Below are 25,839 nucleotides of genomic sequence, written 5' to 3' on the forward strand. Positions count from 1 at the left end.
TGAGAACAGGCCTGGCACCCAGCCAGCATTATTAGTGTCTCACTTCTACAGGCAACAAATCCACCCACATCCTCCATGGAAGGAAAAGCTGTTTGGAAACAAGACCTGTACCTGGCACAGGGATCCAGACATGTTCTCCTGGTGCATCTCCCTGCATCCCATGGCCTTGGCAGGACAGGCAGCAGTGCCCAGGGGTCCACAGCTCAATTGTGACTGTCCCCATCATCCTGTCCCTGCTCATCATTCCAGCAGCAGCTCCCAGATCCTTGGATATGTGAGAGGGGTGGAGGTCGCTGTGCCCTGCCTCTCTCTGTGAATTATTAATCCAGCAGGAGACAGTGCGGACTGGGAAACCTTCCCCAGCAGGCAGAAACACTGGGAATGGGTTTTCCAGGCTGTGCTGGGCAAACTGGCCAGTGACTGAGTCACCCAGACCAAGTGTGGTCCAGCCTGTCCCTGCTCCATCCCTGAGTCTTGTGCAATTCAGGGCTGCCCTTGCTCTGCTCTGGGGTAAATCCTGGGCCAAACCTTGGGGTCCTCCTGGGAAAGGCCTGAGCACAGGGTGGAGGTGCTGCAGAGCAGAGGGTGCTCCCAGGGGCCCCAAGCCCAGCTCCCAGCAGGGTCCTGGTGTGAGGCAGGTACTAGGGGATTTCAGCAGGGGAGAGATAGACGCAGCTCCCTCAGGCAAACGCTCTCCCCTCCCAGCAGCCAAACCCTTGGAGCAGCCCCTGCCAACCCCCAGCCTCACCTGCACTATCCAAGCATCCCACTCCAGCATCCCACAGAGGAGGGAGGAGGAAGGGCAGCTCAAGGCTCCAGGCTGGTGTGGCTTGTGCCACCTCACCTCCACTGACAGCTCTGGCCACTCTGGTGACCCCAACGTGCCTGTTGTGCTCCTGTCACTCCGTGTTTGTGTCCCTGCTCCCTGTGGGCTCTTCCCAGCCTCTGTGGGGAACAGCCAGGGCTGCAGGCAAAGGGAAGCTACTGCTGACTTTTGTGTTTTCCCAAGCCATCAGCTCTGGTGGTGTCTCCTAAACAGATTAAAATTGGATCCCAGCCCCAAGATCAACTCATGGAACTGCTGGGAAGAAGAAAAGGGGTTTTGGGGGGCTTTGCTGAGGAAGCAGGTGGGAGTTTTCTATGCTGAGGGTGGGGAGGCCTAGATTGTCCAGAGCAGCCGTGTCTACCCCTGGATGCTGGAAGTGTCCAAGGGCAGGATGGACAGGGCTTGGAGCACCCTGGGATGGCAGAAGGTGTCCCTCCCCAGGCAGGGGTGGAATGGGATGATCTCTAGTGTCCTTTCCAACCCAAACCATTCAATGATTAGTGAAGATCGGATCCTTGGCTCTGAAAGGTGCAGAGATGCTGATGCTGTATCAGGGACCACCTTGGGTGTTGAAGGTGTTTGTGGGGAACAGCACCTCAGCTCAGATTGCAGGAGCCTGGGGGGCCCATCCACATTGGCCATGGGCTGGTGACATTGAGCTGAGCTGTCCCTGCTCCTCCTCATGGGGCCTGGGCCACCTCCAGACTCTGCTCCACCTCAGTGTCCCCTCATGGACAACATCCCCTCACTCAGCCCTCTCCCTTCCCTAAAACCTTCCCAAGGCTTCATCCACTGAAGCTCCTGGACCTCCTAGAAGCCCCCAAATATCTCTCACTGAGAGGAAGAGAGGTGGGTGCTGAGGTGCATCCAACACCCAAGGCAGCATCTCAGTGCTCCCCACATCTGATAAAAACTGCTAAATCTTCCTTAAACTTTGGGAGTAACAACACCGTCACACCACTGCTGTCATTAATCCTTGCTAATTGTTTCTATAATTAAAAGCCCCATTGTGTCTTGTCTCTCCAACATGATTTATCACATAGGGAGCACTCTTGCATGAATGATGCACGGCTGGTGGGAGGACATCTGCTCTGGGCTGCCTGCATGGAGGGGAAATGCATGGGGGCTGCTTGCTCACCCAGTCCTCGTGTGCACCTCAGCCTCTTCAAGCCTGGGATGAAATCTCCATCCCTGAGAGATCCCTTGGCTTCCTGGGTACCAGGGAAAGGTTCTTCCCCCAGAGGATGTTGGACACTGAACAGGAATGGTCCCAGCCCCAAGGCTACCAGAGCTCCAGGAACGTTTGGACAACGCTCTCAGGGATGGACAGGGTGGGATTGTTGGGGTGCCTGTGCAGGGACAGGGGTTGGACTGATGATCCCTGAGGGCTCCTTCCCACTTAGGAGCTTCCATGACTGATCAACATCAGGAATGAGATTGTTTCAATCCCTTGTGCAAAGCTCCTGGCTTTTGATCCCCAAGTGAGGTACAGCCAAGGACAGAACTCACTCCTGAGTGAAAGCGGCAAGAGAGGAGCCCCCTCCTTCCCTGGGAGCGTGGGAGGGCTGGGGTTGGTGTCAGCAGATCATGCTCTGCCTCTGCTGGGAACTGCATTAAAAACCTGAAACCAGGTGGGAGGAGCTGCTCTTTGCTGGTGATGAACGAGGTGGTCCTTGGATTCCTTCCCTCTCCTGGAGCCCGTGAGTGGCCTGGCTGGAAAGTGCAGCAGAAGATTCAAACCAGGACAGTTCCATGGCTGGCATGGGCATGAAGCCTCCTTAGCTGAAGGCTGCTCCTGATAAAGCAGGAGCTGGAAGTCACCAAATCTGAAAGGTTGGAAAACTCCTCAGAGATCATCCAACCACTGCCACACCCACCTGTGTCACCAAATGCCACATCTCTGGTCATTTGCCAGCAGTCTCTGAGGTCCCAGCAGTGCCCACTGAGTTCTGCAGGGATGGGGCAGGTGCTGGGAGCTCCTGGAAGCAGCAATAGCATTAAGGGGGTTGATGCTGAGCCAGCCAGGGTCCCTTGGGGACAGAGCAGTGACCTGCAGCCTCTCCTGACTCTCCACACTGCTTGGGTCTCCCCTTCCCACAGCTGGGATGTGGGGACACAGCAGGAGCACAAGTCACCTGCTGTGGGCAGAGAAGCCTCCACAGCTCTGAGGGAGGTCCCTAGGGAGAAGGGGGTGTCACAGCAAGGAGGGGACAGGTGACAATCTACACTCCCACCCTTTTGGTGCCCTGAAGCAACCACAGGTGCCCCTTCCCCTGCAGGCAGATGCAGGGCCAGGAAACTCAGTGCAATCATGGAATGGTTTGGGTGGGAAGGGACTTTTAAGAGCATCTTGTTCCACCCTGTACTATGGGCAGGGACACCTTCCACTGTCCCAGGCTGCTCCAAGCCCCATCCAACCTGGCCTTGGACACTGCCAGGGATCCAGGGGCAGCCACAGCTGCTCTGGGCACCCTGTGCCAGGGCCTCACCACTCTCACAGGGAACAACTCCTGACCAATATCTCATTTAAACTTCCTCTCTTTCAGTTTGAAACCATTCCCCTGTCACTACATACTCTTAAATATCCTTTCTCCAGACTGGCCCATCCTTGACCCCTGGGGGCTCCTCTGCACCCCACGTGAAGGCTTCTTGAGGGCACAGGTACTGGAGGTCACACATTGGCACCATCAGCTCAACTCCCTGGCACTGACCTCATCCCTCCTTCCCTCTTTGGGGTGGGGATGTGAACCATCCATAGCTCCCAGGCTCCCCTGTCACCTCCCATTTTTCTAAGCTAATACCTTGCAGCATCTTTAAATGAAATATGAACAAAACCAGTGAGTTTTGGGAGCACACGGCTGAGGATAATCAGGCCTGAAAATGACTGCTTAGTGGGGTGAGTCACACCTAATGTATGTGCATATTAATGCTGCCATTCCCAGCTGTGCTTCCAAGAGCTTTCACTGGGTTTGAGCTGGGAAGACACTGGGAGAGAGGCACAGCTCAGCTCCTAGCTCTGCTCAACAGGACTATTTAGAGGGAGGGGGGTCTGGCCTGCTGGATACCACTTTTCCCTCATTTTTCCATCCCTTTTCCCACAGTGTGGCACTCAGTGAATCTCCAGGCCTCATCTGGACACCAGCCCAGCCATGGCATCTGCTGCTTCACCAGTTCCTCCCTGCCACCCAACTGTGACCAACAGCTTGGAGACGCCAACAAGGGCAGCAGCACAAATATGGGCTCAGAGCCTTTGGAAAACATCAACATTCACAGCACTCACCAGCCAAAAATATCTGGGTTGGGAATTCTGCACCTCTGAGGAGATGGTTCTGTGTCCAGAGATGCTGGTGATGGCCAGAGTGCTCTGTCACTGCTGTCACCCAGTTACACACCTGGCTGGAGCCCTCCTCAGGGGTAAAATGCTGCTTAGCTGGTCCAAGGCACCTTCAGGGTCCCAAATCCAGATAATCCACAGGGAGCAGGGCCAGCCCTGATGCAAATCCCTCCCTGACATCTGCAAAACCCCAAAGGGGAACTCGAGACCAGGGGCTGGTCCCTCCCTGCACATCCCTGAGGGAAGCAGAGCCAGCACCTGCCGTGTCCCTGACCACCCCTGTGCTGTGTCCCCAGAACGGCAAAAATTCATTCCCCAGGCACCCAGGACTGAGGACCTCACACTGAATCTGTGTTACTTTGGGAGATGAGCAGATGTGGGGACAGATGTTTGTCCCCAGCCCCTACAGCTGTAAAACCTGCTGGGTTTGGGGCAGCTGGAACTCCCCACGGGCTGGGGCTGGTACTGGGCTCCCCAGGGACACATCACAGCCTCTCTCATTCCTGCCACTGGCACGGGGGAAGATAAAGCTGGATTATCACTGAGAGCTGTCACCAGCTGCAGGCAGGAACCTCACACAGGTGACAGCACCAGAGGCTGAGCAGGACACACAGAGAGACCCAAATTACCCCAACCCGGTGAGGACAGAGTTGCCCGGCCCTGGGAGCTCCCAAAGCTTTCAAGAACTGGCAGAAGCACCTGCCTGCTCCTCCTGCTGGTGGCTTTACTGGTTTTACTGGGACCATGCCAGGCATAGGGCTTCCAATTCCCCTGCTTTGCATTCCACACTGTGGGAGCAGTCTGGCACAGGAGGTGGGGCTGGGTTCAGGGGGTGCTCAGTGCCTGCCCCTCACCGCTGGAATGGTGGATTTGAGGATAAATTCCTCCAGGAATAACTCCTGGAGGGGCAGGAGACTGAACAGGAAAGAGAAGCCCAGTGAGAAGTATTGCGGTTTCACATTCTCCCAAAAGAGGAGAAAATTTTGTATCTAAAATCATGACCCATAAAGATGATTTTGCTGGAAATGAACACTTTGAATCCCTTTTTTGCTAGGAAAGAAATTCCTGCTCTAACATCAGATCTCACAGTTAATATTTAACCTCACTATTTCCAGCGTGCCGGGGCTGTAGCTGAGCACGTCCCCCCTCCCACAGCCCCAGCAATCACCTTGAAGGACAGACCGGAGCAGTTTGTCCTCTGCTCCTCCTCGGAAAGAGCAAAATGCTCCTTCCAGCCCTGAGGCAGGGTTGGAATGGGGCTCCTGCCCCTCTCAATTACCGGCCTTGACGGCAGCAGCGATTGCAGCTCTCCCCAGGCTGAGCACAGCCCGCCTAATCCATGTCTCCAGCCTCATTATGCTCAGCCCAGGGCACAGGGCCGGCAGCCCCAGGAGGAGAAGCTACAAACGAGCCCCAGCCCGGGGGACCCCCCTGTCCCTGTCCGGGACCCCCCAGCCTTCCCCCTGCCCGTGCCAGCCCCAAGGTAACCCGCCCCCGGCTCCTAATTGGATTTGTTCATGCTAATTATGATCGTTTTCGCCTCAATTAAGCCATTTGTTTCCCACACAGCTCCCTCGGCCGCAGATCTGAGCCCTTCGCAGGCGGCTCGGCCGCGAGTCCTCGGTGCTCCCCGACTGTCGGGGTCACCTTGGCTTGTCCCTCACGGTCCCTCAAGGTCCACACTCATCTCCTCACCTCCAAACACGGCATTAATCCATCAAATTCTCTCCCTTTCCCTATTCCCCCTCCTCCCATCCTCCCACAGCCCCTGCCTCGCTCTCTGGTGGCCCTTGCCGAGGACACGGGGCTGGGCCTGGTGTCACCCTCAGAGCCCCCGAGGCCAGGCAGGCCCTGGAGGTCAGGAGGGTGCAGAGCTCAGCCCTGAGCCCCAAACTCTGCGTGGTTCCACCATCCCAACCCCTCTGGTCTGGGGAGGGGCAGGGGAATAGGGCCTGGAAAAACAGGGCCTGGAGATTTCCAGGGGGTGCAGAAGTGGAGGAAGGGAATCTGCTCCTCAGCGGGGACTGAGGGGAAAGGTGAGGGGGATCACATAAAATCTGGGCCTGGATGAGTAGAGGCCCAGCTGGGCACATCCCACAGCCTTTCCCTAGAAAAGAAAATGCCAAGGAGGGCTCAGTGCATCTCCATCCAACCAGAATTCAATAACTTGCTCCATCAGACTGATCCTGGCACCTTCCAACACCAAACCAAGGGGGCTGCAGCCATCCTGTGTCCCTGTGCTCCATCTCCTCACACTGCAGGGAAAAACAGGCAAAAACCCCCACAGGACAAGAAGGAAGAACAGGAATGAGGAGAGGGAGGGAAGGGAGGCTCAGGGGGACTTCATGGATTGGGCAGGACAGATTCTCCATCCCTCTCCTGCTTCGCCCAGACTTGGAGAGAGGCCAAAAGTCCCCAAAGCATCACACAGATCCCATCCCATGGCTGCAGCCCCAATAAATGGCCCCAAACCTTCATTTCTGGCATCACCATTCTCTCCTTCTGCAAAGGCATGGGGGCAAGGTGCACACAGCATTTTGACCAGCTCAGTGGTGACACCCCTGAGGCCACCAACAGCCAGTGCCACCCCCAGGCACCTCTCCAGGCTGAGCCTTCGCCCACTGAAGGGCCATCATCCCACTCCTCCTCCTCACAAACAGGCACCAGCACCTGCTGGGGCTGGACTCAGGGATGACCTTGGGATCAAACAGCTCTGCAGCTGCTTGTCAGAGCCATTCACATCCTCCATGCTCAGCTGAGGAGGTCTCTTCTTCCTAAATCAGGGCTTAAGGTCTGGGGAGCTTTGGGTATGCCCAGAATTAATTCACAGGTGAGCTCAGAGGCAGATTTAGGGCTGTTTCCTTCCTCGCCACATTTAAATCATCACTATGGCAAGGAACCAAGCCTGCCCTTCATTCCCACATCCAGGGCTCCTAAAGCTCAGGAGCAAGAGGAAGAGATCCCAGAGAGAGCCCTTGCCCAGCTTTGTGAAGGATGTTTGTTAATTTCTGCTGCAGAGAAGGGGAGAGCTCTTGAACACAAACAAGGAGCACCTGAATTAATGCTGAGCCCAGGAGCTGCAGGATCAGCTCCTTTATCAACCTTTAACAAAAAAAAAACAAAACAAAAAAACAAAAAAACAAAAAAAAAACAACAAAAAAAAATCTTGCTGTTATTCAGCAGTAATGAAAGCAGAGCTATTGTGGCTGCAGATAACACCAGGTATGAGGCATTGCAGCTTTATGAATGCTTGAGTTTCATGACTCAGGGCTGTTAATGGTGCACAAATAACCAACCTGAGAGAAAAACAGCCCTGCCGGGTCCAAGCCATGTCCCACTAGAGCAGAGGCATAAGGAGCCTGGAGTGCTGGATCTCTGGCCAGAGCTGTAAAGCCAATTTTAGAGGGCCAGGGAGGAGTCCAAGGGCTGCAGCTCCAAGAGAGGTGTCCCGACCCAGCCAAGCTTCAGAATTTCCACCTCTAAGTGGTTCACTAAGTGGTTCACTCTAAGTGGTCAGAGAATGCCTTGGAAACATCAGTGTAATCCAGCAGGAAATGCCACAACAGGGCACAGGGAAAAGTCACAACTGGCTGCTTTGACAGGCAGGACAACTTTTAATATACCAACATTAAGATCCCTGATCCCAGCAGGATCTGGGAGCCAGGACCCCCCCAGCCTCCTTCCTTGCCTTCAAACTCCCTGGGATTTTGCACTCCCACTCCTTCCTGCAGCCCACAGAACCGGGACACAAGCACACCCTTGGGGCAGCTCAACTCCTCTGTCCCCTCAGAGGGTTTGTGCTTCTCCAGAGGCTTTGGCTGGGACAGGCACAGACACAATCACAGGCACTTCTAAACTGGCCTGGCCCACCCTGGTTAAACCAAACTGAGGGCTCAGCTCCTTCAGCCCCACATCCCTGCTGGAGGGTACCACGGCTCATTTTAGCACTTGGAGCATTGTCAGTCCCAGTGGATTCCCACACAAAGCCAGCTCCAGGCAGTGGTGCCAGACACAGCCTCCAGGCATACCCTGAGCAAGGGATCCAACCTCCCCGAGCAGTTCCTGTTCCCTCACCCACATTTGGAGTAGTTGCTGCTCTTTGTAGCCTCAGATTTTTGGGACTTAAAGCAACAGCTCCAGCACTGGACAACCTCAGGTGTCTCCAGAGCTCTGGGTCACATTCAGGCACTTCCTGATCCCAGAATTCCTGTTTCCTCAGAGAATCCTTTCTAGGATCCATGTAGAGGGAGAAGATCTTGTTCACAACTCCCAGGTAAAGGGCAAAACACAAACTGAATACATCAAAGTGTTCACTGAAGAAGACAGCCTCTGTGTTAAATTCCTTGGTTTATTCCAAGGGGTTATTCCAGTGTTTTTGGAGGTGCCAGAAGGGAAGGGATTCTATGGAGGCACCAGGCAGCCCAGGGGCTATCCAGGGAGCAGCCTGGGTGTCCCAAGCTCAGACACTGCTCATGGACAGCCACAGTGCTGCCCAGCCTCAATTTGCACCTTCAATTCTCCCTTTCCCATCACATTCCAGCATTCCCCGAACCATCCCCTCTCCCAGGCACCCTGAGGAACCCCTCCCCAGGAGGGATCAGATGGAAAGGCTCCCCTGGCAGCCCCCACACCCTGTAATCCAGCTCCAGGTACTGACAGCCAATAGAGCCCAGCTCATGTGCAAAAATAGGGTAATTTTTTAATATACTTTAGAAAAAGGAAACAACATGAGCACAGCATTTAACTGGACATCTTCCTCAGGGACATGGCTGTCCCACAGAATCAGGCACTTTGCAACTCCAGAAGGTTCATGTGCACAAGTCAGGCTTCCCCATTTTCCTGGAAAACAGGAGATTTTCCCCATAGCACTGCCTGCCCTCACTGACACTGGGGACAAAGCAATCTCCCACCTCCCTCCTCACCCTCCACTTCCCAGGGCAGCAGCTCCCTGGGAATCAGGAGTATAGCCAGCAGTGCTTTGGGACCAGAGCAGTGAGGGACCCCATGGAAGTTGCTTGTGGTGAAAAGTTTCCCACAAATCCTCTCTATTTTCAACTGTAAAACATCCAGGCCAGGGAGTCACAAAGGGCTTGTGGCAAGCTGCTGGCAGTGGCCCTGGGTCAGAGGTACCACAAGCTGGCACCTGGCACTGCTGCAGTGACAATGCCCAGGCACTGGGCACACCCAGCACCACCCCACCAACACTGGGGACTGAGGCTATGTCCCTGCACAGCGGCTGGAGCCCCTCCAACCCTTTCCCTTGGGAGCAGAGCTCTATGACAATGGCTCAGAGCCTGGGGACATCCAGGGGACTTGTGACACTTCACCTGCTGCCCACTCACAGGGTGGGCAAGGGTTCTTACCCCATCCTGAGATGTGCTGGTGTCACAGGCTGTGTCAGTCTCCTCGCTGCCATCCCCGCTGCTCCCACTGGCACTTGGATTCTGGGCATCATCACTGGCCATGGCTAGATCCTCTGCTCCCAGCTCCAGGGACACAGGGCCCTGGGGGTTGTGTGGCACAGGGACACAAGTCAGAGCAGCACAAAATCCATAATGGATTCACAGAATTCAGATTAGAGCAACCCCAGACTCTCTCCTCCTGGAGCCAGGGGCTGAGGTAAATCCTTCCAGCCAAGGACTGATGCTGTCCCCAGGAATGGAGCAGGAACACTCACCTGGATAGCCAGGGCCTCCTGCACAGTGACCTCACCCAGCTCCTCCAGCTCCAGGTCTGTGTCATTTTGGGCCTGGTACTCTTCACTGTCTGACTCCATCTCAGAGGGCTGGGGGGAGGGGGAGGAAAAGAGTCAAAGAGAGGTTCTGGGGAAGGGACAGTGAAGGGAAGGACATGCCAGTCCTGTCCCAACAGCACTGGGAGCCACAGCCAAGGGTCACAGAGACACTGCCTTGCAGGGACATGGACCAAAGGGAAGCCTCAGGGATGAGTGGGGCACTCCCAGCTCTCAGACAGTGCTGGGGTGATGGTCAAGCGCTCCTTAGACACTCTGTGCCCTCAGAGAGGGGATAGGGAAGGAAACCTCTACAGGCTCCTCCACAGGGATGCTCCCAGAGTGTCCCAGGCCCACAGAGAGGCCAAACCATCTTGGAATTGCTCAGCAGTCACAACATCTCACCTCGTATGTGAGGTCATCAGAGTCATCCTCTGGCAAATCCCTCTCCAGAAACACAAGCCAGGGATCCTCCTGCTTGGGAGCCACATCATCCCTCTCCTTGGCTGGGTCCATCAGAGCCTCCTGGATCTCTGCAGGGATTCACAAGAGGCACAATCACCACACCCAGAACAAACCAGCAATTCTCCCAGCTCCCTAGAGGAATTCCATGCTGTGTTCTTCCCAGCTGCAAAGCCTCCAGGTGTCCCCAGCTCTCACCTTTGGACATCTGGTCCCACTCTCTCAGGAGGTAGCCCAGGAAGTTCTGGATCCTGGTGGGAGTCACAGAGAGCAGAAGGTGCACGAGCTTCCCAAGCCTGGTGGGGGACCGGGCTGTGGGGCAGAGTTTGCTCCTGAGGGTCTCAACAGGGAACACTAATCCAGTCCAGACAGATGCTTTCTGAAGGAACCTCAGCTGCAAACAGAGGTCCATCAGTACATGGGAGAACTTCCAGGTGTTTCAATTCCCCAGGGAAACCCTTAAACTCTGCTCTGTCCCAGCGTGGAACTGAGATTAGGAAAAACTTCAACCAAAACCTGCTGGGTTGTACTTCATTCCCAAACCCCTCCCATTTCTTTTGACCCAGAGAGGGAGAGAAATGAGAACGCTGCAGCCACTAACATCCAAAGGGGAACAAGGCAAGGCCAAGCAGAAAAAGTTGGGATAGGGAGGAAAGCAGAAGACAAGCACATGCAAAAGAAAAAAAAAAAAAAAAAATCATAGAATTGTTTGGCTTGGAAGGGACCTTAAGGACCACCTATTCCACACCTTATCATGGGCAGGGACACCTTCTACTCTCCCAGGCTGCTACAAGCTCCATTCAACCTGGCCTTGGACACTTCCAGGGATCCAGGGGCAGCCCCAGCTGCTCTGGGCACCCTGTGCCAGGGCCTGCCCACCCTCACAGGAAGGAATTTCTTCCTAATATCTAATAACGTGAAAAGATTGAAAGAAAATAAACTATCTACAGAAAAACCCCAGAAACTGCCAGTGTTAAGGTTTTAGCCACCCCCTCCCCAGCATTACTCACTGGGTACTTGACCAATCTGAGCTGAAGGATCTGGCCCAGGAACCTGCTGGAGAAGGAATCACTCTTGGTGGGTGGCCTCATCTGGAGGAGAAGAAAGAGAAAAGTCAGAGCCTGCAGCCCAGCTCTGAGAGTGCCCCCAGCAGAAGCCACCTCTTGGGCAGTGGCCAGACCCGCTTTAGGCTGGGCTTTGGAAGCTGCCCCACAGAGCCCCAACCGAAGCTTAAATCCCTGTGCCGCCCTCAGGGTATTTATAGGTCCTGTCCCATCTGCTCCTCGTTACCCTGATGAGCTGCTGGCTCTGTTAATTGGTGGGGCAGCCCAGGCCTCTCAGGTGGGGGGTTCCCTTGTTATCAGCACTGGGCCTCAATTAAGGGCTCTCAGTTAGGGGGTAATTTTCTCTCAGTTTAAGGTCTCCTCCTGGAGCTTGCCAAGGCTCTGATTTGAGATCTCTCCCCTTGCTCTGTGCGGGTGCAAAGAGTTGAAGGTGATGAGGTGCCAGAACCTGCTCTGCTGAGCCCCCCAGGGATGGGAGAAACTGGATCCCAGGAGAGGGGACGCCCCTCTGCATCCCCCCTGCTCCGTGCCCGCACAGAGATGGAGCTGCTTTTCCTGTCTCCATCATTTTCCCAGCAGGATCCACCCTAAAGCCACTGTTATTCCCTTGTGTCTTGGTTTGGAAAGACAGGTGTCTGCCAGGGAAAGTCAAAGCCTCCCTTGGAATAGAGAATGTAAACAAACTCCCTCCCTCCAAATTATTATAATTTTGAAATTACGGGGCTTTCAGGCAGAGATATGGGAATATGAATAACAGTTCTTTACTAGGAATATTAAAAATAAAAATGTAGTAGTACAAAAAAGCAAACAAACAAAAAGAAAACACTGACAGAATCAGACTACAACCTGTTGCTCGGAGTGTTGATGTCAGTCCAGTCAAGTCCTCCTGCAGTGACAGATGTGGTTCTGTTGGAGCAGAGGTGATCCTTTACCTGTAGAAGGGTGTAGTTTTCCTCTGAAGGTCCAGTGGTGGTGAGATGGGTAGAGTGTTCCTCTGGGAATCCAGTGCAAACAGACTGTGCTGGTGTTGTGAGTCCCAGGTTTTATCCAGGTAGGAATGCCGGGCTCCTCCCGCCGTGCTGAGCATCTCACAATGGGATGATGTCGTTTTATCAGTCGTGCAGTGAGACTCAATGGCCCATTAACGGATGATGCCCCATGTCCCCCTGGAGGAAGGGTGAAAGAGAAAAAGAAACACAGCCCCACTTGGTTTTAACAGCTGCCCATTAAACAGCAGGCACCCATCCCTTTCCCCCGCGGAGCCGCCAGGAATGGGTCATAGGAGAGATAAGGAAAACACTTCCCCAAACGGTTTCAACAGATGGCCATGGAATACTTGTGGTTACATCCCGCATTGCAACCCAAGACACCCTGATACGAGAGGAGCTTCCTTGGGTGGGGGGAGAGTGAAAGGAAACCACTGCCCGCCCTGCCCCTGCCCCGCTGCACAGGGGGAAGGGCAAAGCTGGGAGAGCAGCTTCTTCCTCCTCATCCTCCCACCTGCAGGAGGCACAAAGCCTTTCCCCCCTGGCCTGGCGACTGCCTGGGCTGTCCCCTCATTCCCAGCACAGGGACGGGAGCACAGGGACGGGAGCACAGGGACGGGAGCACAGGGATGGGAGCACAGAGATGGGAGCACAGGGATGCTGCCGGAAAGGAGCCAGCACAGAGCCCTGGCCCCGGCAGGGCTGGGAGGAGGGACTCGGGGCTGCGGTGGGTGAAGCTGCCGCTGGCTCTGGGGAATCGCGTGGGCCGGAGCGTTTCCCGACGGGAGCTTTGCTAGACACAGCTGAAGTGTTTGTCTGCCGCTCTCGGCTGCCCCTTCCACCTGATGCCCACGGCTGGTGACTCATCCCGCTCCTCCGGCTCTTCCCCTCTCCGCTGCCTCGTGGGTGACAGAGCCGGTGGCCCTGCGTGACAGCGGCAGGGCCGTGTCCTCACCTGTCCCCTCCACCCGCCTGCCCCGTGCCCCGGCGGGCGCTGGACCCTGCAGGGCCCTGGCGGTGTCGTCACCGCGCGTCACCGGCCGGGGGTGGCCGCGGAGCATAAATGGCCAGCGCTGCCCGGCCAGCCCTCGGGGCCACCATGTCCCTGTGGCGGGGCACGCTCCGGACCCCCGCGCTCCATGGCAGCAGCTCCAGCGACATCTTCTTCCACGTGGTGACCCCCGACCGCATCCCGCAGTTTATTATCCCGCCCCTGGACATCCACAAGAAGCAGAGATGCTCAGGCAAGGGGGAGGGACAGCTGGAGGGGACGGGGCAGCTGGAGGGGACGGCTTGGAGGAGCGGCTGGGAGCCAGCGGTGCAGGATGAGCACGGCTCTAACTCATCCTCTTTTTACTCATCCTGCTCCAACCCGGACCCCACTGCTTGGGCAGCTCTGTCCCTGCCGCATCTCCCCAAGGTCACCACCCCGTACGGCTTTGTCACCCTGGGGCGGAGCCCGCAGGTCACCAGCGAGGAGGCGTTTTTCCATTCGGGCTCGGGCCACCCGCGGGGTCCCGCTGCCGGGACACGTCCCAGCTGGCAGGAGGAGCCGGGATGCTGCAGACATCCCGGGGGTCCTGCTGCTGAGGGACACTCCGGGACGGGAGGAAGCCACAGGGACCACAAGCAGCCAAGTCCCCGTGCCAGCGGTCACAAGGACCGTGGAAGCAGCCCGACCCCAGCAGGGCTTGCCCTGCCCAGATGTGCCAGAGACATCCGAATAACAGAAGTTCTGGAAAGCCAAGAGGCAGAGAAGAGGGACCAGAGGCTCCTGAGCACGGGCTGTCCGAGGAGCAGCTCCGGGCCGGAGCTCCCCGCGGTCACCGCCAGGAAGAACTTGTTCCAGAGGATCCTCAGGAGGCACCTTGTCCACCCGCGGCAGCTCAAGCCTGGGCATTTCACTCTCCACTGATCCTGCAAAGCAGCTCCGAGGAGCTGAAGTTCCCTAAAGACCTGGGGAAGAGACACTTCTGTCAATGCTCAGAACGCTGAGCAGCCAGACTCAGCCGAGAGCATCATCAGGGTGTCACCTTCCCTGAGGGGACCGCCTTGAGGTGACATTGCTGGTGTCTGGGGACCAGCAGGGCACAGCTGGGAGGGACACAGCACTGCTGGGGAGCAGAGGGGCTGTGGGTTTGTGACTGTTCAGAGCCTGAATAAAAGTGCAAACATTTCATCTGAGCTGTCGTTGTCTCCTTTTTTCTTTCTTGTGCCAGCACTTAGATGCCACCAGGGTGTTTTGGTGACCCCAGTACCCTCCTGCTGTACCCCTGGGCTCAGCAGCTCCTGAGCTGGCTCTTGATGGGCTGACACTGCTGGAATGCAGAGCAGGGGACACTGAGCCCCAGGAGCTGCAGCGGGTCAGGAGGGAAGTGTGACCACATCCACTTGGCAGCTTTGTGGCCATAACCTGATGTGTTTGAACGTGTCAGGTCCCTGTCTCAGCCTTGCAGGAGGGACCTCAGCTCCAGAACACTGCAGCTCTCCTGAAATAATGACCCCTCACCATTCCAGAGGGTGCAGTTTCCAACCACTCCTAACCAGCTGTGATAAGCGAGTCTCACTTTATTGACTGTTCCCTCAGAAATGGCCTTTTTTTGCTTTTATTGAGCAGCAGAACCTGCAGTGCCAGAATTAAAGAGTTCATGGTCAGCAGTGTTTGGGTGCTGCTGAAGCGGAGTGCCCTGGGTCAGCAGTGCTGGGCTGCTGCCAGCTTCCCTTCCAGGGTTCTGACTCCAGGAGGTTCCTGAGAGGAGCCACTGGGAGGGCTGGACCCGGTCCAGGGGTGCCGGGAGTCGCTGAGGCCCCGGCAGGGGCAGCAATCAGGATTTGCATGTGGGCCATTAACCAGGCAGCTCATTAACCCGGTTTGCCTCCCACCCCTTCCCTGGCTGTGTCACCTGGACCATGTCCTGCCCCAGTCAATGACTTTGTTTTCCCCAGTCTGGTTGGACTCTCAGCTCTCTGTTGGAGCTGCCACTTGCAAGGGAGCTTTTCCTGCAGTGTCTGAGCACCAGTGAGCAACAGGGACGAGCACAAAGGGCCCTGGAGTCCCTGCCCTCCTCCAGATGGGGCTGCATGGAAGCACCAGTAGCCAGAGGATCCATCCCAGTGCCAGTGGAGGGGGCGGGAGCTGGTCAGACGTGTCCCCCTGCATGGCTCCTGTCCATGACTCCAGCAGAGCAGGATGTGGCAGCCAGCACTGCTGGAAGGGGAGCTGGATTAGGGATGTGACAGAAAATCCACTCCCAGGTTATTCTGAGGAGCACTGGCACTATGGAGTGAGTCAGGGACGGAGGCTCTGGAAATTTAAATTGATCTCCAGCTCCTGAGGGCATGGTCTGGGAGGGCAGATTGAGTTACCAGGGATTAATAAACGAGCTCTTATCAGTTACTCTGGCTGTGAGAGCTGAACATGTGCTCCGAGCTGACAGGCCACTGGCAATTAAGCCACGCTCCTGCAAATCTCTCTCCTTTGATGCTCAGGCTGCTGCAGAGCAGTGGCTCTGTCCGACTGGCTCAGCATCTCCTGGGGAAAACATGGAAACAACTCTCACAGAGCTGACTGAACCTGCTGTATTTACCAGTTAAACGTGGACACGGGGAGCTGCCACTCCTGGGGTTTATTCCTTTCTTGGGGACCTTTCTGAGCTCCCAGGAACTTTTTAAAATGTCCTTTACCTTGTCTACAAAATGGGAAGCAATCCACTCTGCTTCCCAGGTGGGTTGCAGGGCTTTGTTCATCCTTGTTCCCAGGACATCTCCAGTGCCCTTTCAGGAATTCCCAAGGGAAGAAATTTTATGTGCTCCTGCAGCCTGCCATGGTGCAAGACTCATTTCCTCTGGGTGTGCCAGTGTGGGGATGATCAGTCTGGAGAGAATCACGGCTTATAGGATTGTTTAAAATGGTTGCAGTGGGAATTGCTGGCAGTAGGAGTTCTGTGGCAGGAGTGGAGCTGGGGCTGAATGAGGAGGGAAACAAATTCCCCTGCAGCACAGCAAAGGTGCTCTGTGGTGGAATTGTGCCTCTGCCTGCCAGGTTCCAGCTCAAGGCACCTCTCCAGCCTGTGAAGTGAGAAGGACAATATCTCCCAGTGCCTCTGAGATTTACAGGATGCCCTTTCCCTGCAAACCAGGCAGGGAGGACGTTACAACAGGAGGCCTCAAGATGTGACAAGATAAATTGTCATTACCAGCCACTGATCATCCTGCCCGGGCCTGTTACATTTTCTAAATGTTGTTTTTGGTCTGACTCAGAATTTCCTTCCAGCCTCCTGCAGGTAGAGGAAAGCTCAGGGCTAATTATTCCCTCCTCATCCCACGCTCTGAGCAGCACCAACCACGCCTGGCTGCAAGGAGGGAGAATCAGAGGAGGAGCCAATTCCAAGCTCCTGAGTTTGGGGGGGTGGGTTGGGGACAGGGCTCTAAATCCTCTGCAGCTCCCCAGCCCCTCTGGCATGGCTGTGCTGAGCCCTGTCCCCAGCTGGGAGACTGAGACCCCTCTTCCCTCCCTGTGACCCTTCTGGAATGTTCTGGCACCAGTTTATTTCAAGAAAATCAGTTAAACTGGGCAGATACCCAGAGTGTTTCCCAGTGCCTCATTCCTGCAAACTGTATCAGGAAAAATTGTCAGCTCTTTCCTTTGGTCTCAGGGGCTCAGTGTATCCCTCATGTTCTCTCCTCCCTGTTCTCCAGAATTCCCACTGAAACCTATGGAAATCAGGATCTACCCCTTCTCTTTTCAAGCCACCCCAGAGTCCTCCTATCCATTTTGCTGCCATCACTGGTCACACCCCTCTCAAAGGGGTTTCTCGCTGTCAACAACCTTCTGTGCCACCAATGTCACCTGTTGCAGGTGGCTCTTGGCCACGTTGGGCATGAGGAGGCCTCATTCTCACAGCACTCAAGCAACAGCAAAGAAATCTTATGGAGAAATCCCATTTCCCTGTGATTTTTATGCTGGGGAGCACTCGGCCTTCCTGGGATCGATATGGAGCTGCTGCCTGTGCCAGGAATTTTATAGTCAGTGTCGGTGCCTGGGGCTGAGATAAATCCCTTCATGTGCTCATTAGCTGCACAGCTCCTCTTCCAGCTAATTGGGCTGCAAAGGTCGGTTTCTGGCTATGACCCACTCTGCTGCAGCCTAGAGTCCCAGCCTGGACAGCAGGGAGCACACAGGATGGAGCACACATGGATGTTCTTCATTCCTATGGACCTGGAGATGCAGTTTCCCACTTGGTTTCAAATTTGCACCTCCTTGGCCCAGTGTATCCTGCCTTCCACCCCTCTGGCCCCCCTGACACCCCTTCTCTGCCCTCCAGCACCTACAGCACCACTCCTGGGCTGCAGCTTCAGCAGTCCCTGTGTGCTCCAAGGCCACCAGCTTCTCCAGGTGGTTGGATTTCAGCTCCTCAGCTGGCAGGCTGTTTGTGAGCAGGTAGAAGTGCCTGGATTTATCCTCATTTGTTCCCTGAATGGCTTTGTTTGCTTCTTTCCATGACTGCAAACACCTGGCAGCCGGGCTGTGCTCGCTGCCCGCGCGTGGCTCCGGGAAGAGCTCAGCATTCCTGCCGGGCACAGCCCTGGGAGCCTCTGCCAGGCTCAGGGCAGCAGCTGCTCTCTGCTCAGCCGTGCTCACAGGCACAAACCACTTTTCCAGCCTGCCTGGCTCAGCAGCAGGACCTCTGTCCCCAGCTGGGAGTGCAGCCAGGTCTGTGCTTTTCCCTTCAGATGCTCCGAGAGATCCAACTGTGGCTCTTCAGAGCAGGAAAAATCCTGCCTGTGCTCCCTCCTCGGGGTTACTTCAAACCTCACCGTGAGCATCTGTTGCACTTCACAGAATCCCAGACTGGTTTGGGCTGGAAGGGGCTTTAATATCATCTCATTCCACCTCCTGCCACGGGCAGGGACACCTTCTACTCTCCCAGGCTGCTCCAAGCCCCATCCAGCCTGGCCTTGGACACTGCCAGGGATCCAGGGACAGCTACAGCTGTTCTGGGCATCCTGTGCCATGGCCTCCCCACCCTCACAGAGAAGAATTTTTTCCTAATATCCAATCTAAACCTACTCTCTGTCAGTGGGAAGCCATTCCCCCTTGTGCTGACCCTCAAGGCCCTTGGAAATTGTCTCTCTCCATGTTTCTTGCAGGCTCCTGTCAGGTCCTGGAAGGCCACAATGGAGGTCACCCCAAAGCTTCTCCTCTCCAGGTGAACAATCCCAACTCTCCCAGCTTTTCTTCCCAGCAGAGCTGCTCCATCCTTCTGCTCATCCTGGTGCCTCCTCTGGGCTCTCTCCAGCAGCTCCAGCTCCTCCCTGTGCTGGACCCAGGGCTGGGGCTGCTCTGCAGGTGGGGTCTCACCATCACCACTCAGTGCAGCCCCTGTCCCTGCACAGACACCCCAAAAATCCCACCCTGAGCATCCTTGAGAGCGTTGTCCAAACGTTCCTGCAGCTCTGGCAGCCTTGGGGCTGGGACCATTCCCTGGGGAGCCTGGGCAGTGCCCCAGCAGCCTTGGGGGGAAGAACCTTTCCCTGAGCTCCATCCCAAGGCCTGACACAGCTCCAGCCCTTCCATAAATCCAGGTGCAACAATCCACATCCCTCTCCTTTGGCATCTCCTGCTCCATGCTGAGCCGGAACACGAGAGGAGGCAAGTAATGATTTTATTTCCAGCCAGAATTTATTGATTTGTTGGACACAGGAAAAAGAGGAGTTGACACAGATTTATGCTCATCCTTCTCCTTCCTACTGTCCATGGGCAGCCACCTGTGGTGTTGTGAAGCTGCTCCTGAGAATCATCTCCCACCCTGGGATGCTGAACCAGCACCAGCAGCACCACAGAGCTTCCCAGGGCTCTGTGCTCCTGGAAGAACTCCTGGTTTAATACCATGAGAGACTTTTCCAGCATGGCCTGAGCCTGGAAAGGTTTCCAGGCTGTGCAAAAATCAACCTCAAGGCTGGGAAAATGATGTCTTGCAAATGCTGTTTTTCCCAAGGGTGGGCAGAGCTGTGGCCTATGGCTCCCCATGTCCAGCCAAGCTCATGGAAGAGGCATCAGGAGGAAGGAAAACAGCCCCACATGAACAAAGCAGCTCCCTGCTCCTGTGAGGGTCAGATTGTGGGAGGTGCCAAGGGGTGCCAAGGCAGAATGTGGAACAAAATTGTTTTCATTTCCAGCTTGTTTTATCCACATGGATAAGGAGCAAAGGCAAAGGAAAATTCAGGTCCCTGGCTCTCCTCTCTGCTGATAACAGGATCAGCCACTGAAGATGCTTCTGTGTGCGTCCCTGGCTGAGCTGCAGCCATCCCCGGGCTGATTCCAGCCCCAGCAGTGGGAGCAGCTTTGGAACAGCTCAGAGGAGGTAGAGGAGTCCCCTGGCAGCAGGACCCTGCTCTGGCTCCAGGGGTGGGTGGAAATTCAGCTCCAGTGAGGGGCCCGTGTGCCCCAGAACCTGAGGGGCAAAGCAGCCAAAAGCAGAGTTTGGGACAAATCCTGCTCTGAGTGTCCCAGCTGAGTCCTCACCCTGCAGAGCCTCCTCTGCCAGGGACACCTTCCCAATACTCCTGGATCTCTGGAAGTGTCCGAGGCTAGGGCTTGGAGCACCCTGGGATAGGTGAAGGCGTCCCTGCCCATGGCAGGGGTGGAGTGAGATGGGATTTAAGGTCCCTTCCAACCCAAACTATTCCAGGATTCCCTGAGCTCACACCCTGGGAGGGCTGGACCCAGGGACAGCTCTGTTCCTCCAGAAATGGGATTAATGGTCCCTTTCAAGGTGGTTTTGCTCTTGTGAGCAACTGCCTTGGCTCTAGACAGTTTTAAGAGCTGGACATTGTAAAACAACTTCCTTTCCCTTCCCTTCCCTTCCCTTGTAATTTTAACTCATTCCTTTCCACCACCGAGAAGAAACAAAAATGAATAGATCTGAGTGAAAAATGTAATTTCACTTTATTTTATCAGCTCATCCTTGGATCTTGCTGGCCTTTCTCAGAGTTGTCTCCAGCCTCTGGACACACCTGGATCCCTGGCCCTGCGCTCTCTCCAGATCTGTTGTTCCCTCCCTGTCTGTGCCAAAGCTCTGCCCTCCAGCCTTCTCTCCCCATTCCTTGGCAAGATACCTGTGAGGGCAGCCAGGGAGGGAATTGAGAAGCTCAGCAGAGGTGACAACTGCCCGCCTTCATCAGCAAGGCTGAATTATGATGCCCCAGAGACCACCTGTTGTTTCCTCCCCATCTTCATGTGGGCAGCTGCAGGTGAAAGTGCTACAAGAACTTCTAACCCAGCAGTGCCTCCCCATCCCAAACCATTTTGGAGTCATTTTTGGAACCATAAATAATTTTAAAAGATAAACGGTTCACATTTGTAGCTGCTTCACCGTAATTGTCTTAAAAAAAAAAAAAAAAAAAAAAAAAAAAAGGAGCAGATTCATTATGTTTCTTTAATTGCCCTCAGGGCTGGGTGTTCTGTGAGGGAGAATTTAATTTAGCTCAGGGATGGTTTTCATTAGTGGGTAAAGGAGGGGAGAGGAGAGGTGGTGTGGGCTCTTCTGCCCCTGATCAAAACAATGTTTTGTGAAGCTCTGGAGAGTCTGGAGCTGCCAGGGGGATGAAATAACCCAAAACACTCCTTGGTGACACCTCCTGCATTTTGCTGTGCACAGCTCCCCTCTGTATCCCACTGCAGACAGACCAGGTTGTTCCAGGGGCTTGGAATCCTTGGGATAGCGGAGTCCAGGAGGGGATGGAGCAGGGAGGGAGCCTTTGGGCTGAGGGGCTCTGTGCAGACACCTCCTGCCTTCAAACAGGGTTTGCATGGGAAGGTCAAAATTTCTGCCCCAAAAAGGCTTCACTCACACAGCTCCTGGGGTGGACAGGGAGAGCTCCACCTGGACTCACCTGAGCTCTGCAGAGACAGCCAAAATTCCAGGGAAACTGAGGCAAACAAGGTTTAACTCACCCAGAGCTGCCCAGCAGGAAGAGGGTTCTGCATGACCATGAATATCCCACCTAACCCTGTCCTCTGGAAACCATTCCCTGTGTCCTGTCCCTCCTTCCCTTGTCTCAGACCCTCTCCAGCTCTCCTGGAGCCCCTTTAGGCCCTGCAAGGGGCTCTGAGCTCTCCCTGGAGCCTTCTCTTCTCCAGGTGAACACCCCCAGCCCTCCCAGCCTGTCCCCAGAGCAGAGGGGCTGCAGCACCTGGAGCAGCTCTGTGGCCTCCTCTGGACTGGCTCCAGCAGCTCCACGTCCTCCTGATGTTGTTCCCCAGCTCTGCAGGCGGGAGGAGGAGAGAGGAAGGAGAAACAAGGGGATGTTTTGTGTCTCCTTCAGTATCAGGGAATGCTTTTAGGAATGGAGCAGTCAGGGAATTCTTTCTCCTGCTTCTCTGCCTGCCTGCCTCTCTCCCTCTGCTGTTCGCCCCAGGGCTCGGTGGCACTGCGGGTGACCTCTGAGAGCAGCACTTCCCTGTAATCCCGGTGGAATCTCCAAGCCTGACAGCACAGAGAGGAACCGCTGGAGGCAGCTAAAGCCCCGAGCTCCTTTGAGGATTACACTCCTGTGAGGCAGAGCTCCTCTGCTCTCCTCCTCTGCAGGAATTTGCAGCTGCCTCGGGGGCTCCTGCCAATAACTGGGATTTGTGAAAAGAAGATGACTTTAGCCAAGTTTGCTTAATACTTGTGGTGTGGATTATGGTTCAGTCAAGGTTTTTATCTCAGAAGGGCTGTGCTGAGCATGCAGAGGTAGGTCCTATATCTACCCAATTAATGAGATTAATCGTACTGATTTTAATTGGGGCGATTCACTGGCTGGAGATGAAACAGCAGCTTATTTATCTGCTGGATCCTGGCCAGACAATGCAGCATCTCAAGGATCTGGCCCTTAAATTTCACAGCCTGCTACAGTCAGTGCAGGGATCCTGTCCCTTTAGTGCTGTCAGAGTTTAGAGCCTGGAGCCCATGGTGGGGGTTTTAGTGCCGTTATTTCAGGCAGAGTGCCCAAGAGGGAACAGGGTGATTGATATCCAGGGAACAAATCCAGGGGTAATGGTCCCCAGGAGCCCGGGGCCAGGGGAGCTGACAGCTCAGATCCCTGGGCAGCCAGGTGGAACTGCTGATTCCTGAGCTGCACTTTGGACACACTGCCAGGAACAGCCAGGGATGGATTGGTGGGCCTGGAAATAAAAATTGTTTACACACAGAGCTCCTCACTCTGCTGAGAGGGACCATTAATCCCATTTTGATGGGCCCCTGGGGTCCTGCCTTCCCAGAGTGTGCAGGTGTGAGTTCATGGAATCATGCAATGGTTTGGGCTGGAAGGGACCTCAAAGCCCATCCAATTCCACCCCTGCCATGGGCACGGACACCTTCCACTGTCCCAGGCTGCTCCAAGCCCCATCCAACCTGGCCTTGGACACTCCCAGGGATCCAGGGGCAGCCACAGCTTTTTTGGGAATTCCATCTCAGCCCCTCACCAGCTCCACAGCCAACAATTCATTCCCCATATCCCATCTAAACCTGCCCTCTGGCAGTGGGAAGCCATTCCCTGTGTCCTGTCCCTCCATCCCTTGTCCCCAGTCCCTCTCCAGCTCTCCTGGAGCCCCTTTAGGCCCTGCAAGGGGCTCTGAGCTCTCCCTGGAGCCTTCTCCTCTCCAGGTGAACACCTCCAGCCCTCCCAGCCTGTCCCCAGAGCAGAGGGGCTGCAGCCCCTGGAGCAGCTCTGTGGCCTCCTCTGGACTGGCTCCAGCAGCTCCACGTCCTTCTCATGTTATTCCCCAGGGCTGGGGCAGCTCTGCAGGTGGGGTCTCACCTGAGTGGGGCAGAGGGGCAGAATCCCCCTTCCCTTGGTGCCCTCCCTGGCTCAGTGTCCCAGTGTCCTGCCCAGTGCCCTTCTCTGGCCATTCTGCCCCTGGCTCAGGCCTTTCCAGCAGAGCCAAGAGAGGGAAGTTGTTGCCTGCCCTAGAATTGAAATATCCATGAATTTTTCATCTTTGTGACCAGCTGAGAGCTCCTCTCTTGGTTTTATTTCTCACCTCTAACTTTTTATATTTGATTTCTTTCACTGTTTTCTTCTCTTTCTCCTTCTCCTTTCCGGTCCATATCTTAGTTTAACTCCACCCTCCTTCAGCTAAGGCAAAGATCAGGGTTTTTTTAAGGAGAAACTCTCACATGTCTCCTCCAGGTGCTGCCTGGAGCAGCAGTGAGGCCCCAGTCTCCTGCTCCCTCCCAGGCACCCTCACCTTTGCAGAGAGCAGGGTGGATCCTGAGCCATCCCCGAGGGAAGGGATCAATCCTGTCCCGTGCTCAGCTCCAGCCCCAGCCCTGGAGCTGCTCTCAGATCCATCTCTGGCTCCAGAAGGAGTTTGCATTCAGCTCCAGCAGCATTTCTGTGCCAGGAAAACAATCAGAAGAAACCTTCTTTGGGGTGGGATGTTCCATCTTCTGAACACGATTGATTTTGTTTGGAGAAGCTTCCCGAGGAGCAGGAATTCCTGCTGCCCCTCAGCTCTCCCATGAGGGGTGAGCTCTGCTCCATCTCCAGCAGCCCCTTGCTGCTGCCCAGCACAAGAGGCAGGACCCTGCTTTGGGTGGGACACTGGCAGTCCCCAAGGCCTTTTGAACTAAAGTGTCCCTAAATTTGTTTGTGGTTTTCGACACTTTTTGGTTGGTTCCTGTGGGAATGCAGGGAGCCAGAACAGGCAGCTGCCAAATCATAGAATCCTGGAATATCCTGAGCTGGAAGGGACCCACAGGGCTCATCAGTGCAGCCCCAGGCCCTGCACAGACACCCCAACAATCCCACCCTGAGCATCCCTGAGAGCGTTGTCCAAACGCTCCTGCAGCTCTGGCAGCCTTGGGGCTGGGACCATTCCCTGGGGAGCCTGGGCAGTGCCCCAGCAGCCTCGGGGGGAAGAACCTTTCCCTGAGCTCCATCCCAAGGCCTGACACAGCTCCAGCCCTTCCTGGGCTCCTGTCCCAGAGCAGATTAGAGCTATCCTGAGGACACTTCACCTCCCCAGAGAGGCTACAGCAAAGCCCTGTGACAACTGAATGACCTGAGGGACCTCGTTGGTCCCCAACACTTGGTAAATAAATATCCAGGTCCTGCCTCAAGAGAACAGAATTGCTGAGGCTGAGCAGGAGCTGCTCTGGGGGTGTTGGAGGTTCAGACTCTGCTCGATGTCACTGTGGCACCAATGCCTGCCCTGCTTTGTTTTGACTGACCCTGCTCCTCCTGAGACTTGTAAAATCTTCCCAGAGCCGTGGCAAAAGGACAGATTCCACTCCAGGCTGAGCATCTCCCAGCAGAGTCAGCTCCTCCAGGAGTACAATCGATCCTTCGTGGGCAGGGGTTCAGGAAGTGGGAGCAAAATATTGGTATTTTCTTTGAGGGCCAGAAGACAACGAGGTCTTAAATTATTCATGGGACCCTCCTGGCAGCACACACCACGGAGGAGAGAAGTCTGCTTAAAATTCTGAGCCTGCTTATGCAAGGGGAATAATGATTAGACTCATGTAAATGTTAAAAAAGGAATGTCTTACCACTAATTAAACCTATTTATCTTGCACAGCTCGAGCAGTTAACAGCCCAATAAAAGGTATCACCGTGTAACAGGGTGTTTATTTATCAGATGATTTTCCTGAATGTGAGGGCCTCTCCTTTACAAATCATTTGATGAAAGAGCAGATGGCACATGAAGATAAAAAAAGCCTGACTGTTGCCCTGGATGTGAGCTCAGAGTGAGGCAGCTCCACTGAACATCATCATTAATATTTAAGGGCAGAGCGAGGCTTCCTCAGGACATCGAGCTGCCTCCTGCACCAGGGGAATATGAGAATCCTGGGATGCTTTGGGTGGGAAGGGACCTCAAACCTCATCTCATTCCACCCCTGCCATGGGAAGGACACCTTCCACAGTCCCAGGCTGCTCCAAGCCCTGTCCAGCCTGGCCTTGGGCACTCCCAGGGATCCAGGGGCAGCCACAGCTGCTCTGGGCACCCTGTGCCAGGGCCTGCCCACCCTCACAGCCAACAATTCCTTCCCAATATCCCATCCAGCCCTGCCCTCTGGCAGTGGGAAGCCATTCCCTGTGTCCTGTCCCTCCATCCCTTGTCCCCAGTCCTTCTCCAGCTCTCCTGGAGCCCCTTTAGGCCCTGCAAGGGGCTCTGAGCTCTCCCTGGAGCCTTCTCCTCTCCAGGTGAACACCCCCAGCTCTCCCAGCCTGTCCCCAGAGCAGAGGGGCTGCAGCCCCTGGAGCAGCTCTGTGGCCTCCTCTGGACTGGCTCCAGCAGCTCCACGTCCTTCTCGTGCTGGGGGTCCCAGAGCTGGAGGCAGCAATGTGGGTCCCAAAGCAGCAGAGCAGAGAGACAGAATCCCCTCCCTGGACTCTTCTTTGGACTCAGCCCAGCACAGGGGGGGTTCTGGGTTGCCAACAGCCATCCA

At 55.3% G+C, this 25,839-nt stretch overlaps 1 protein-coding gene across 4 annotated transcripts; it reads right to left on the reverse strand.

Annotated features, from left to right (window-relative positions):
- Positions 1-8,845: 8,845 nt before the first annotated feature.
- Positions 8,846-14,581, reverse strand: LOC310920087 (uncharacterized protein). Of its 4 annotated transcripts, none has more exons than XM_083879816.1 (8): positions 13,359-14,581; positions 12,350-12,583; positions 11,364-11,444; positions 10,552-10,747; positions 10,297-10,424; positions 9,838-9,945; positions 9,488-9,664; positions 8,846-8,999 (listed from the first exon to the last, which is right to left on the reverse strand). In XM_083879816.1, the coding sequence occupies exons 3-8, from the start codon at positions 11,442-11,444 to the stop codon at positions 8,982-8,984; spliced, it is 708 nt and encodes a 235-aa protein (XP_083735942.1). In that variant the 5' UTR covers positions 12,350-12,583; positions 13,359-14,581; the 3' UTR covers positions 8,846-8,981. The 4 variants fall into 4 exon arrangements, with proteins under 4 accessions (XP_083735942.1, XP_083735944.1, XP_083735941.1 ...); XM_083879818.1 differs by having other exon boundaries at positions 9,524-9,664; positions 13,246-14,581; XM_083879815.1 differs by having other exon boundaries at positions 13,246-14,581.
- Positions 14,582-25,839: the final 11,258 nt, after the last annotated feature.

The sequence above is a fragment of the Zosterops lateralis genome (assembly GCF_965231275.1).
Source record: "Zosterops lateralis genome assembly, chromosome: 29".
Lineage (NCBI taxonomy): Eukaryota > Metazoa > Chordata > Aves > Passeriformes > Zosteropidae > Zosterops > Zosterops lateralis.

Bases quoted from the DNA above. Each gene is read 5' to 3' on its own strand.
- LOC310920087 (XM_083879816.1), bottom strand. From the start codon at position 11,444: ATGAGGCCACCCACCAAGAGTGATTCCTTCTCCAGCAGGTTCCTGGGC. The intron at 10,425-10,551 runs GTGAGAGCTGGG...GAATCCCTGCAG, and splicing joins GTGGGACCAGATGTCCAAAG to AGATCCAGGAGGCTCTGATG. The intron at 9,665-9,837 runs GTGAGTGTTCCT...CACAACCCCCAG, and splicing joins AGGAGGCCCTGGCTATCCAG to GGCCCTGTGTCCCTGGAGCT.